This window comes from Lagopus leucura, unplaced genomic scaffold (assembly GCF_019238085.1).
Source record: "Lagopus leucura isolate 7727_CA_CO unplaced genomic scaffold, USGS_WTPT01 Super-Scaffold_100026, whole genome shotgun sequence".
NCBI lineage: Eukaryota > Metazoa > Chordata > Aves > Galliformes > Phasianidae > Lagopus > Lagopus leucura.
In genome coordinates this window covers 3,369,107-3,384,632 of record NW_024962277.1, presented here as the reverse complement: position 1 = coordinate 3,384,632, position 15,526 = coordinate 3,369,107, and the positions used below count along the sequence as shown (strand labels likewise).

The 15,526-nt window shown below is 32.8% G+C and overlaps 1 protein-coding gene across 1 annotated transcript in view; it reads right to left on the bottom strand.

Annotated features, from left to right (window-relative positions):
- Positions 1 to 9,248: 9,248 nt before the first annotated feature.
- LOC122185055 (ERC protein 2) overlaps positions 9,249 to 15,526 on the bottom strand; it is a 158,047-nt gene continuing 151,769 nt past the window's right edge. The window contains exons 8-9 of the mRNA XM_042880533.1: positions 11,829 to 11,966; positions 9,249 to 9,269 (exon numbers count right to left, since the gene is read on the bottom strand). Coding sequence (XP_042736467.1) covers positions 9,249 to 9,269; positions 11,829 to 11,966 — 159 coding nt within the window. The remainder of the gene's footprint in view (positions 9,270 to 11,828; positions 11,967 to 15,526) is intronic.

Genomic DNA, 15,526 nt, shown 5'->3' with positions numbered 1-15,526 from the left:
GAAAAGAAAAGAAAAGAAAAGAAAAGAAAAGAAAAGAAAAGAAAAGATGAAATCTTAGACTTGCAGATTTCAAAGAAAATGATGTTGCCGTTGACTTCAGTGAAGTCACAACTCCATTTGGAGGTGCTAGGTGCTTTTAAGGGATAAACGGATCATTATTACTTACACTGTTAAAAGTAGGCTGTTACATATACATAAGAATTCAGAAGAGAGATAAGAAAAAATTATTGAGGGAAACCAGCTTCAAGGATATACTAAAATTGTTCACTAGTACTACAGGAAATGGAGAACCAGGAAGGAAAAAAAATTAAAACTGGCTGACTTGGAATCACACAAATAGACGAGAAAATAACAAAAGATCCATACAGCAGAGTAACAAATACTGAAATAACAACTGGAATAAGTATGCAAACCAAGAGAATATCCAACACAAAATAGACTTCAGTCCAAAAAGACATGCACAAGAGTGCAAGTGATTTGAACAGGAACATAAATATGACAGATGCTATCTATGATACATAAAAGAAGGGTTCTGTCCTCCAAAGGGAAAAGGTCTGACCCCACCTGTGTGCTGGATGGTAGAGGAGATAATATAAGGTGTTATACTACTTACAATCGATTTATGACTGGATTCAAAACACTGTTAGATGATAACTGCAATAGAAACTACGACATATTTTGTGGGAGTCTTCTCCTATACATAAGTTGTGGCATATCTAATGCATGGTTATAAGCTACAAAATTTAGCTGTAGTAGACTCCAAAGCTGGACTCCCAGTCCACCAACATTAACAGCAATATTCCCACTAACTTCAGTGAAAGCAATATCTTTTCTAATGCAGATTATCATATGATTTAACAAGCTAAAAAAAAAAAAAAAAGTTCTCATATATGTACTATCCCAAATATATGATCATTCCAAAAAGGATTACTATTTAAACTTTTCTTGTTAATTGCTATTACAATCCAGTTGCATCATTATTTCTGTCCTGTGATGCTGGATGCATTAATAGTCTCAACCAAAAAATAGGAAGTACTCTCTACAGAGAAAATATTTGGTTACTGCTCTTCATCAAACAGAAAAGGGAACACAAGGAAGTCAAAAGGATAGATACAGAGCAACTAAAGCAGGCTTTAGCAAGAATAATAATGCTAAGCAAGCCCAAGTAATGTTATTTGGCTTGTCAAGCACTGCTGCTTGTGTTCATCATCATATATTTCAGCAATTTCTTGGGTTAAATACGTTTCTATATCCTTAATTGAATATGCTAAATGAACACAGTCTTGCATGAGTAAAACTGGCATGAACTATTTTAGCCATTCAGATTTTAAAAATACTACCAGTTACTTCCTAGATATTATTATTTGCCTAATCAATTCAGTCAGTTAAGGCAAACTAAATAAATTAGAAGTTATTTAAGTTTGAAGGATCCAATAAAGTACTCCAGAAGGAGGAAGTGAAAAGCAAAGAAAACCAAATAAAACAAAGTTAACTGCATGCTTCTCTAACGTAGAAGTTGAGGACCTAAAGGCTAGGATGTTCGGATTTTTTAAGAAATATTATATGCATTTTTTAATATATTTCATGGCCTTGAAGTCCACAAAGCTCATTTATTTGGATATAACAGATATAGCATAGTGACCATTGGAAGTATTCTGCAAGGCTTCACAGAGGAAGAGCACAACACAGTAAGGTAATGGATCCTCATGCTTTATATGTTACAGAGGACATCTTAAAAAGAACTTACAGGATTGTACATCTGATTGAACAACTGTTCAGCTTGCTACATTGCAAAGTTGGAAGGGAGTGAAGCACAGACAGGAAAAGAAGGAAAGATCCAGGAAAACAGCATTAGCTCAACAAAACCAGTGCATTTGCACAGAAGACCTTGTAATAGAAAAGTAGAAATTTAAGATTCTAAACATTCCTTGGTGAAAGTGAGAGGCACGGGGGAACCATAAATGTTGACTTTGGCTCCTAAAAAAGAATAGCTGGAGTAAGAAATTTAAGGTTTGTGTTACTTTCCCTTTCTCAAGTTAAATAACCCATGAAATAAAGAAAGGTGTCCACTTTTGATGATACATTAAGTGCTGCTCTCAAGCAATGAATCATGAGAAGTGCTTTTGGCTGAGGCTGCAATTTATCACCAAAGCTTCAAAGATGGCAATAATAAGTGATTGATTAAATTTTATCATTATATTTATTACTTCTCTTTTGTTTAACACAATACTGAATTTTCTATGCAGAATGACTTTTCAACAGTACAGCTTAACAAAAAGTCCTTTGGCAACTGCAAATATGTCAGTAAGCAACTAAATTTAAGATAATGACAAACAAAAGGAGGATATTCTGAAGTGGGTAACAAGATTACATGTAAATATATATATACACACACATTAGATATATATATATACATATGGACACGCATAGAAAGTACTTAGCTACCTATTCAGTTAATTCCTGCTGTTCTTTCACTAATAGCAACACAATGTAAGTCAAGAAGTCATCTGTGGAATTTTGGCACAGAAAGCATTGAACATTCTTCTTTTTCTTGTTTTATGACTTTTTTAAACTTCCTGAATTTCAGTCCTTCATCTTTGTCTTAAATTGTCTAATACACATTCTTAATGCTTTAAATATTATTTTGTGCACCAAAATATTGCATGGTCATTTGAATAATTACTCATTATAAACACCTTATTTATTACTTCAAACATGTCCACTCTTTAAAATGAATACAGTGTTTTCTTACTGAAAAGCAAATACAGCTGAGTTAAAAAATAAAAAGTATTTGTATTTGATGAGATTCAATTAAAAAAGCAAATTTCTTATCAAAAAATGAATCTTTTTCTCTCACAAAAAAAAAAAAAAAAAAAAAAAAGGATATGGAAAAAGGAGGAAAAAAGAAGATACTTGTCCTTGTACACATTTTCTTTCAGGCACAGCTCTTACTACCATTAGCACTCATGGAAAATTGTAAATCCTAGTAGTTAAGCACATTATATTCATACCTACTAACAGAACTTGGTAAAACATATAAATCAAAATTTAACTATGATCGTTTTAAAATATCTTAATGAAAAGTGCCTTATCTGTGCCATACTAAAGAAAAGAATCATAAGTTGCAGTCAAGTTTTTCAAACTAAGTAACAATCTTGTGTCATCCTAAAAGGAGATACAGACTATGCTTCCAGCTTCCTTAGTGTTTAATGTTCATAAATAAGCACAATTATGAGGCATCTAGGTTAATTTACTCTGAAGTATGCTGCTGATGCTCCCTCCTATTTTAAGTCAGACACAGACAAGAATAACCCAGTTTTCTGTTTCAGTTAGTTTTCTAAAAAGTGAAAACATGGTGAAGGTAGATTTCTAGGGACCAATTAATTTTAACACAAGATATTTACAGGTTTGAACATAAAATATTTTATTAGTGAAAATGTGAGTTGAAAATTACTGTTTCGAGTCTACTAGTATTAACAGTCACTGTTTCTATTCAACTAAACATGCCCACAAAGAAGGTTGTTACTACATTTTATTGTGGAAATACCTGGTCTCCTACAAATGTTGGGTGAATTTCCATCGGAGCTTTATGCTCTATTTATGATATAATAAAGCTATTATGTTTTCAACTTTCTTTTAATAATCCTTTGTATATATACACAAGGAACATACTACCTATTCTATATGAAAGATGCCCTAGACTTCTCCGATTTTTATAAGTGCTTATTTTTCCATGACCACATGATGTGTTTATATGTGCAGCCATAAAAGATTGACTTAGGATCTCAAGTTCTTCCAGGATATTTTTGTTTTTGAAGTTATCTGTGCCTTAGGAATTTTTTTGTTTGTTTGATCATTTGTTTCACTAGGTGTTGTTTTTCTAATTGTAGACAAATGAGATATTTTAGACTGTAATAAAGTATATTTTATAGTGAAGTACAATGTAAATGCATACATTTTCTAATGAAAGAAAATTAAAAAGTAGGAATCGCATGAAAACATTTCAGGTTCATATTCTAACATATTCTAATTCAGGTATCAATAGCACTTTTAAACTATGTAACTTATAAAGTAGTTGTGTTTAACTAAAAGCTTTTGTATGCGCTATTTGAAAAGATTCTCTCTGTTCATCTCCACAACTAATACAATACAGGCTACCGCAGACATTCAAAAACACATTCAAAGAATAGAATTCTCAGTTTTACATCCCAGTATCCTTTTTTACACTTTGCAAGAACTTCTTCACGGATAATGTAAATACCCTTCAACAATCTTGTACCAAAATCCTGCTTAAAGAGCAGTACTACTCAACCTGCGTCAAAAAGAAAAATTCAGAATATTATCCAAATAGTGGCAGCATTCATAGAATAAATGAACACTTTTCTAGAAAATGAAACATCAAAAATCAATGTTTGCTCCACACTTAAGAATTGCAGAAGGCAAACATACTGCCTAAACCCATCAAACACATCATGACATTGGCATTTGAACAGAGAGCAGACATTACCAATGACACAGAAAAAAAACAAAGAAACAATGTATGCTAGAAACGGCATAAGCGAACTTGCAAATCATTTAAGCAAAGAATATTGTAACACATAAATTAACGCATACATTTAAATGAAACCACATTATAAAATACAGCATTTGTATGTTTTCCTTCAGCTGCTTGCTTCCACTACCTGAATTGAAATAATGAACTGATAGCTGAAATAAGCTTTGTACTATTTTGCTTTATTATCACAAACACACATACGTCAACAAAGCCAAAGAATGCGGAAATAAAGTTTAACTAGAATTTCCATCTTAGAAGCAGACTTTTTTCATTAGAAAGTGCTTCTTTAATTATTTCTTATGCTATAAGCATTTCCATTTACTTCTAATCAAGGTATAAGTTAATTCATATACAAATTGCTGGTCTGATAATTTCTCTCCGCCTTTCTACTTTCCCTCCAACATCCTGTTCCCAGTTCACTGATTTGCCCCAGATTCTCAGAATTCTCTCACAGAGGCATTCAATATAATTTTGGAGGTTTCTAGTGGCTCTGGTAAAAGTCTCTTAAAAGTTAAAAGTATTTTATGCAAGCATCAGCAAACAGTATGGGTAGATTTAGAATTACTCTAGAAGAGTAAGTTAGTCAATCTATTCAAAATAAGAGGTTTTGTATCTTTTGGCAGGGTTTGTTTTTTTCCTGATTATGGCTAGATTTTGTTTGTTTTTAAGATGGAACTTACCTTTTTCAACTGTGCTTCCAACTTACTACACTCTTCTTTCTTTTGTTCTATGGCTATTTCTAAAGACTTAAGTTTGGAGTCTCTTTTCAGCCCTGCTGATGCCAATGAAGATGCATGTTCTTTGAGATCGATTAAACTAGACTGAAAAATGACCAAGAGCAAAAAGTTAATTCCTAGTCACCGGGACACTAACTTATTGCCATCTTATTAATCACTTTGATGCTGTTCCCCCCAGTTCCCCAAAAAGAGTTGACACAAAGATAAGCGTTTATAGCCAAAGACAGTATTTTAAGAGTACAACTGACAGAACCACAGGAGCTGGCATATAGTGAAACACAGAAACATTCATAATACAGGCTAATTGACATTATGTTCTGGAGGTGCAATTATTTTGAAGTCTATTGATCTGATTGACAAGTGAAAACAAGCAACAATGTAATCTCTGAGCCTTCTGAATGCTTATGGAGAGGGAAATGTAGAGAAGACAATACACATCTATGCAAAAAGTGAAGCGATATTTTATGCACAGAAGTGAGGACTATGAAGAATGCCTAAGAAAACAGCAGTTCAGAAGCTGGCCGTTGAAGTGGCAAAATTTCAGTACTTTAAATGATTCAAGAGTAATCCTAATGCACTCCCTTTCATCACCATGACATAGAAGAATATAGATTTTATTGTGAAGACTGACCTCTTTTTCTGTCAGTTCAGCTTGTAAAGCATTAACTTTCTCCTTCAAGTCTTTGTTTTCCTTTTTATAAGATTCAATTTCTTCAAGTCTTTCTCTGTCATCTCGCTCCCTTTGCTCCTTCAAGCGTTCTATTATTCTTTCCTAAAAAGGGAAAGAATAGCAAAATGCAAAAGTTGGGTATCATTTTAAGACAAAGTATAATAAAATTTCTTTACATTAAATAGCAATTAGAAAAAACAGCCTTCAGAAACAGAGGAATATTAAAGTTTATGATATTGAAGTCAATGGAAGATTTCTTCTGTCAATAACTCCAGATCAAGATTTAAAATACTTGTTGAGGGTATCATAGCACAGAAACTGCATTAAATACTTATGCTGCCCTGGGCGTGCCTTATGTTGTGACAGACACAGAAAGTTATTCAACTCAGTAATGTATTTCCTGTATTTGTAAGTGATTGAAGTCTTTGTATATAAGTTCAAAACAGAAAGGCATGACTGGTTTGCTCAGATTGAGTTTGGTTGCTTTGATTGCTAGTAGCCTCTATACAGGCTGCAAGATGAGTTTTAATGACTCCAAATATAACCAGAAATCAATCACTGTAAGTTGTCTAAAATACAGAAAAAATATCCTACCCAATTTACGATATCCATTCTCTATCAAATTGATAGTGACCCTGCATGTTTAAATTCAGCCATGTTTTTCAATATTTTGCTGACTTATATTGGCTATAAGGACTGCTGAAATCACCAGTTGGTAACTGGACAATTAATTTTAAAAGGTAAATGCAAAAAATTAAAAGCGTTAGTATGGGTTTTGTTAAGTCTTGACTATATTCATCAAAATCACATTCTACCAATCCATTCGGCAAAACATTCAGCTTCTCAAAGGGATGTTAATCTATTTGGAATTTCTAATATTTGTTACTTATTTAAAAGCTAACTGTAGACTCCACTGTATTTGCAATTAAGCATGTTTGGCTTTCAAGTTCAATTTCATTTTTTTATAGTTCTATGCTCTTACTTTAAATGTTTAAAAATAAACTTCCTTTTGTGTTATGTCTTAACAGTAAACAAATTATTATGTGCTACAGGTTGCTACAGATCAAATACTGAAAGCAGACATGGAGTATAAACAGAATATAGATGTAAATGACAAATGTCATTTGCTAAATGACTAATCTGGTTTTGGACACGAAACTAGACTTAGGTGCAAAATATGTTCTATATTGGTTCCCGTTGTAGAACCAATTCAATTCAAACATTTATGCTCCAAATTATTTTTTTTCCTTCCAGTTATGTAACATTGGCTACCAGTTGTTATTCTTTATTTTACCAATATTTGGAATAAAAAGCACATCACACATGTGTTATAATGTTGTATATTATTAGGAGTTTTTAAATAATCAGATTAAGATCTTTACTAAATATCTATGCTTATGATTGCAAATGTATTTGGAATCTCTTCAATACATCGGAAGACAATCAGCACTGTATTGAATAATCTTGTAATATGATTACTGGAACAGTTATTTTGTGTTGCTGAATTCCTGAGGAAAACCTTTTCAAAAAGCTGAAATCATGCTGCCGCTTTCTTTTTGTATCCAGTATTCCCCTGACAAGAGGAATTCCATTCACAAGACTTAGCTAGCGGAACATACCTGCTTAGAGAATTAGCATTACTGTGAAAATCTTCACATAAAATAGCAAAGACTGCCATATTTGAAAATCATAGACCTTTTTTTAATTTTACTTAGAAAGAAAAATACAATGATGACATACTACGTTCTCCTTAGAGGGGAAAAAAAAAACAAAAGTAGCCAAAACTGAAAAATGCTTGGCTCTGTGTAATTAAGTGTTTCCAAGGCTGTACCAACACCTGGCAGGATTTCATACGGAAATGTTCATACACATAGATCGCTCTGAAAATAATGCCTCCTTTTTATTTCCATAGAAACTACAGCAGATGTACTGAGCACAATGCCACTGTTTCATAGAGTAAATTCTAAGCTACACAACAGTATTTTTTCTTCTAAAACAAATTAAACAAGCACTTATTTCATTTTATTAATAAAATAGTATACATTTTTCTTCAATCACAAAAGAAGACTGATTTGCTTGTCAGCTGCATAAAGCTAAATGTCAAAAACATGTGTTAAAAGGCCTTAATATACCATGTTTTATTTGATTAACAACTAGCTTACAGAAATCCCAACAATGTGTTCTTGTTTCAGTCTTATTTGCATTGGCAAGCTTTCCTATGCACTAATCTAGGACCTCACAGGTCTAATCTATTTGCACTTTATCACAGAAGCAGGAACTGAATTGCCACAGCATATAGCTCTATTATCAGGCATACTCAATTGCTTATCTTCTGTATGCTGCTACAGTAGGACCAACTTTATGAATATCAGCTTCATGAAAGCAGCCTCTTGAGCTGCTTTGGACCAGCGCAAGAGCTGAGATATTCTTTGAAAAGTTTCTTGTTAAAACATCAAGGGAGCTGATAGCATTTCTGCATATTTTAAAGTTGAATTTTTATTTGTTTTTTAAGAGGAGTGAATTTATTTTTGGTTTATTGCAATGCAATCTACATTGTCAAGAATTTTCAGCACCTGGAGAGTCTCTAAGCTTATGTGTAAGGAATTGGAAGAGTACATTTTTTCGGTGAGCTCTAAATGTGCTCAAAAATGCCTAAAATTGTATTGGTTCACTTCTGATTCCCAAAAGAGAAAAAATGACATCAGCAATAGCATTTGAACAATAAAGATTACAGTTCACTACAGAAAATTTTGATTAGTTTATACATCTATAGTACATCCAAGCTATCTAATCTCATAATGTGAAAGAACATTGGAGAGAGATACTTGAGAAAATCTACCTTTCATGAAGAGTTAGAAGTCCTATTTTCTTGTTCAGAGCTTAAATCTCAGTCTGAGTACTTTCAAAAACAATGAAACATTTCCATTTTGAAACTTTAAAAAGAGCTTCATAATACTTCATAGTACTTGAAGAGCTTCAAAATCATATAATTTCATTATATGATCCAGTTTTAATTTTTCTTATTTGCATAAAATAAGGAACTAAAATTAGTATTAGTGAACTCTGGTTAATTAAACTGATATAAATAAATTTCAGCTCCATTTTAAATGATCTTCCCAATGTAGCTCTTCCCAAATCTCATGGACTTTTATTTATTTGTGTACAAACTAAAATTCTGACAACCAGGGAATTTAACAATGAAGGTAAAGTCAAAAGCTGTGTGTAACATCAGACAAGATGTAGCTGCAAAATAGGTCTGATGTCATTTCTAGAGTGGGGGAAGGGATTAGCTTATAGAGGATTTAACCTGTAAAGAAATAGGGGGTATATAAACACTGACAATCATTGTACGTCCTTAGAAATTCTGTATTGTTGAATGAAAGCAGCATTCTTGCTTGACAGCACTGCAAATTTAAATTGATAATTTACTTATTATAATTATTTTAAGATTAAGAAGTTACTAAGAAACTACAATCAAGTGTTCTTGTTTTGGGCAAAAATTTGTTCTGTATTTCTAACTGTATTTGCAGTGGAAAAAGTTAATAAATTGATAAAGTCTGCTGATATTAAAAACTGAGAAGCAGCTAGGATAAACTGAAAAATTGGATACAGTTAAAGATGAGACATCAATGTGAAAATAAACTGCCAAGGTATTAATTCCAAAAGAAATAAGGAATCTATACATCACAACTCATTTAGAACTTCCAGAAGAAGCTTACTGGTTTCTTTTAATGTATAAAAACATGTCCCAGAGACTACACTTAAGATTGAGAAACCTACCCTTGAAAGCATGGCCTCAATGAAGCTTGCAGACTTACAAAGATAGCACTGCTTAAGTGACTGAAACAGTCATCAAATACCACAACACAATTCAGCTTCATGACATTTCTTAAAAGCGATGTCTTGCAAAATAATACTGTTGTCTTCATCACTGACTTTATTTAAGTAAGTGACTAATTTGTACTGAATTCAGCCTTAGAGAATCCATGCAAGTTCTCCTCAATGCCGCTTGGAAAAAAAAAAAGAAAAAAAAAAAAAAAGAAAAGAAAAAACTAATCACTTTGCTTTTAAAAAGTATCTGCCCATATATATCCATGAAATTCCAAATGTAGACACAAAATGAAAAAAAAAAAAAAAAAAAAAATCAGAGGATTTGCATCTAGCATTCAAAGATAATCTAACTTTTCCAAAACAGTAAAACTACCATCATTAAAAAGAATTTGAATCTTCATTTCAGAAATCTGAAAATTCAGATCAGGATCTGAAGTGTTCATTACATTTAATTTTTCACATGTGGAAAGAAAATCTATAGCCCAACTTTCCACATTGCTGTATTAAAAAATACTGCATCTTGAATTTAGTGAAATTTTAGTTTCTATATCTGAGATTAATAGAATATTTAGTTTCACATTATATTAAAAACATCTCAAAAATCATAAAAGCTTCTATACTTATTTCATTAAATTTTAGAATGACACTGGTATAAAAAGGCATGAAAACAGTTAACTTCCATCACTCACTAATTTTCACTTTATCTTAACTCGGTATTTCTTCAACTTTTCTATTTCTAGTAGGAAGAAGTAGGCCAAAGATTCAACTGCATTTTCTCTTTGAACATATATAACTGAGGCAAAATGTGGGATACATGACTCCTTTGGCTTCCGATGGTGCACATGCTCAAGTGCCAAGGAGAACTACTAACAAGTTTAACTCTGCTTTCTATACTGACATCAGTAGAACAATGGTTAGAGAAGTGCTTTAAATTCTATGGGCAGATCAAGAAATTGATAACTTAGACTAATTTAGAGCAGATGATATCCAAGAAGAAAAGCAAATTAAAAAGCAATTCCTGACATTTACTTATAATATGCTGTGTCCAGATCTCTGATTTCCAAAATCATCCATATGAATTAACAGAAATTACTAGAAATGCTGTTTTTCCCGTTATCTACCAAGCAAAGATGATTAAACACAAAGAAATAAAAAAATTAATCAGCAATGTAGGTGCTAATACCAACATCACAGTGACATTTTAAACTCTTACGTAGCCATGAATGCTGTCATTGTAGTACACACTGCAAAATGGCACATCATGTTTCAATTAGTTGAGCTCACCTGTACACACTGAAGTGGTATTATGAAGATCTGTTAGATGCAAAAAAATTGAGTATTTATTTGTATTTTTTGGTTGGGTATTTTTTGCATAAATTCACTCCTCCTATACAAAGTAAACTGGTAGGAAAAAACCTTACTGAAATGGGTGGGCCAGCTTCTGTTCAAAAGCATGTAGCTTTTAAAGGGCAGGTGGAGGGGTAGGAAAGTTGGAAGTAATTCTCCAGGATTCTTGTTGTTTCTCATTCAGTTTTGTTTCTAATATAAATTCCAGTTTCTGTTATACCTTAAGCATAGTGAACCAGTGGTTCTGAGAGTGCCATGGGAGTAGCTGTCAATTGCTGTTGGCTCTTTAGTTTGGGTCTGTTTACCAAGCAAAATAACAGGATAATGAAGATCACAAAGCCATCAAAATACCTCATTCTCTCCCTTCTATCAAAGGCAGGTATCCATGCCTTTCAGTTTATGCAGGAAAAAAGCATTCCCTCCATCCAGAAAGGGAAAATTGTAATGTGTCTTGGGACATTACTCTATCCCCATTTAAAAGGATACCCTTTGATATCTCAGAATTCCATTTCACACCATCAGTCAGGAATCACTCCTTGTCCCTCATGCCAGAACAGAGCCCACCTGCTTTCCTGACAATGCCCATAGGCATCATTACAGGTGCCAGACCAACTGAAAAAGACATTTTCTGAACATGCTTCACCTGCAGGAGCAGCACATTATGTGCTGTTGCATAAGAACACATTACCTTTTCAGATAGAGCTTCTTCTAAGGTGGCTAGTGCTGTGTCTGTGTTACTAGAATCTGTCTGCAATGACTTCACTCTGTCCTTTAAATTAGTTAGTTGTTTGTCTTTGTCCCTAAGTTGCTCCTGTAGATTTTCAATCTGAAAATAAAAACAGATCATAATAATCATAAACCTTGTCTTACCATTCCATTAGAAAACTGGGCAATAGGAGCAAAGGAATGTGTACATGTTATACATACAATACACATACTTCAATATACTGTAAATTTATTTGTTATATAATATGAACATTTTAAACTTATATTCTCTGATTTGTTGTCCTTTGCTATAAAATAACATTTTTTAATAAATTAAAGAAAACAATATCAGCACGGTCAATCATTTTTTTTATTTAAATATTTGTTATTAATCACTTTAAGGTACTGCATTATCTCAAATTCAAAGTAATTCAAAAGTATGTATGGAATGGTCCCTTTAGATGATTCTAGCTGCAATAAGAGCAAAGAGAGGCAAAATTCAGTTCCTCAGTCCCAAATCAAGGAATAGGTGATAAAATAACCTACCTACCGAACAACAACTTCTTCTATAATGCCATGCTATAAAATAAATTCATCCACACAGATGTCAGAGTGTTTATATTTCAAAAATCAAAACGAAACAAAACAAAACAGAAAAATGCAAAGAAGGCCACCCTTTATTTCCCTTTTATTTAACACCATGAAGACTTAAGTTGTGTTTCGGACAATAAAACTACTTAAAGCAGATCTAATTCTTCCTATAAACACGCTGCTTTGCAAGTTAGAAAATTTTTGCTCAAACAGTTGTCCACAAGGACCAGCTGGATCCTGGAAACAAGCCTGAACAAATGCACTCAGCTTCTGATGGTCATGGCAATCTTATTCTATGGCTGTAAGATACTGTGATCACAAAGCAGGTAAGGCAAGCAATTTTATTATTTGTGTACAATTTTATTAATTGTGTGTCAGTAGAATCAACCTCCCTTCTTCCTGTGCTCTCACTAATACATCACTGACATAAAACCTAAGCTTGCTTGATAACATTTAGCACAAATAGAAACAAATAAGCAAAATACGCCTACATCTGTAAGGTAAGAGTAAGAACACTCCGTGAATGCAGAGCTTCCACTGTCTGCGGCGGGAATCTAACTCACGAAAAGTGTTACAAAAACTGAAATGAAAAATTGTGCCAAATCTTATAGGTATTAAGTTATGTTCCAGTTCTATAAAATACAAAGATGCACAAATGATTTAAGTGACTCCCTGTTTCTGAAAGAAAGGTTCTAACAGGAAGAACCTCTGACAAGACAGAACTTGAAAACTTAAGAAGTATGTTTAACAGATAAATGAAAGGTATATGGTTTCAGCAGGCATGTTTATCAATCTATTGTCTTGGAATAAACAAATTAAATAACAAATGACCCTCACAAAAGACACATGGTGCAAATAAGAACCGGCTCCACAAAGTTTATGAAACTCCATGGGAGTTTACAAAGCAGAAGAATATTGTAGAAATTAAATACAGCATTCATCACTTTACTAGTTCCTCCCCCCCTCACCTTTACAATACTTTGTTTTGATTCTTATTTTCAAAGATTTTATGAATTACAGCATATGGAAACCTGGGTCACATTCCCATGTCTGCAAATGACCTTGAGAACATAATGAGGTCTCTTGACTTTAACTGCTCTACAATATATGATGTATAGAAAAAGTTTAAAATATTCTATTTCTGAAGTTTTTTCATATAACATAAGATCCTCAAAAAATGCTTTAGATAAGGAGCACAGTTGTCAAAAGGCATACAAAGTGTTATCACAGAGCATAATGCAACCATGCAACTGGTTTTTCTTTCCTGTCGTGGATTTAAACAAATTAGGAAACACTATTTTCTTTCAGAAGACATTACGCTATAAGACAGCAGAGCAGGAATCCAGCCTTCACTGATATCAACACACATGCAATCCCCACACTTTCTGGTACTACTACTTTTCTAAGTACTGCCTTACTGCTCCCAGATCACACTTTCAGAAGGTATAACAAAAACATATCAAGTGCTGTGACTCTCAATGATAAAAACAGATGGAATTGAGCTGCTTCATAGTTCTGTCCGTATGGACTGATCTTGCAGCATCAGAAATTTTGACCAAGGCTCTCTCCTTATCAGCCTTGATTTCTCAGTGGTAATCGGTCACAGTACAGAACAAAGCAAGTGGCTATGAATATCTATTTAGCTAGGAAGCACTCTAAGCCACTATGCAGAGAAGTAGTAGTTTCTGGATAGTACCACCTGACTGTATAAATTACTGAGAGCTTCATTAAAAAACTGAAATAAACTCATGGCTTTTCACTATCACACAAAGTACAGAGCAGTTTGGATTGTAAATTGCTGCAAGAAGTTGGAGAGTGCTGTAGTTGCAGAACATTTTCTAGATATCAAGAACGAGCTTCCAGTTTTACAGACAAATATGGAGTCTAAAATAAGGAGGAAACTAAAAATGGTACCAGATACGCATTGTATTTCTTCATATTTTACATTAGATACGTTTGTTACATAGATTATATATCTACATGGATTGTATACCTATACATAAAGACATTTTAATGAAATCTTTATAAGTAAATCTTAACCATAATATATTCTTGATCAGCCAAGGCTTCTTGGTAGCCTTCCTATTCCTGTGGTAGTGTGCACTCAATGCACCTTCTGCATAAAGTTGAGCACTTTTTTTTTCCTTATGACAGTGTTTAAATACAGAAACTTTAAACTCTGTAGAAGAGCTGTGAATAAATGACTGTCTTCAGTGTTAGAAGAAGTGGATAATATTCTTCCATCATCCCAATCAAATGATCTCAATGAATAAGAAAAGGTCATTTCAGCAAAAACAATCTTCCTATATCCTGAAGATGTCAAAGATTAGATAATTTCTTAAGGTATGGTCATTAGGAAGGATAAAAAATAAAGATGAAACTGAAAAGATGGTTACAATACTTATTCAAATTAAACATGTAGTGGGACAACATATAAACACTATGAGATAAGTCACTAACTTTTTCTGTTCATTTCATAAAATAATGTTATTCTTCTCATGGCCAACATTATTTCCATTTCAAGCAATTCAGACTTAAACAGAATCTGGATTCTCCATAATAACTGTTAAACTACATTTAAAGATTCTGTTACAAATCTGAAGATGAATTCTTCACACGAGCATTTTCACAGAACTCAAAACTTATGACAATAGAAAATTTGATCCCCACATGCAAAAAAACATATCAAATAATTAACAAATTATCATGCCTGGAGCACAGCTGTGGGTATTGTATGAAGTTAAAATAAATTTTAAAAGAAAAAGATTAAATTAAAATAAAATTTGAAAGTAAATTTAAAGGAGTAGATTTCAATTAGAAGGTGTTTACATCAGCAAGAAAAATGCAAATGTTGCATTTTTTAAATTACTATTATATACATACATGGTCTGGTATGTCAGATTACTACTCCAGGGAAAATTATTCCACTTGTTCTGTAAGCTATAAAACATTAAGGTATATTTAGAAATGGTTTGGTGAAAACTTGGCATGGAATAGTTCTTGTAAACGATCTCTAGTAATATTTTTCTTCATGTGTATGTTTTATACAGATACAGAAATAAGATACATGTGTTAATGAGTTAAGAACTT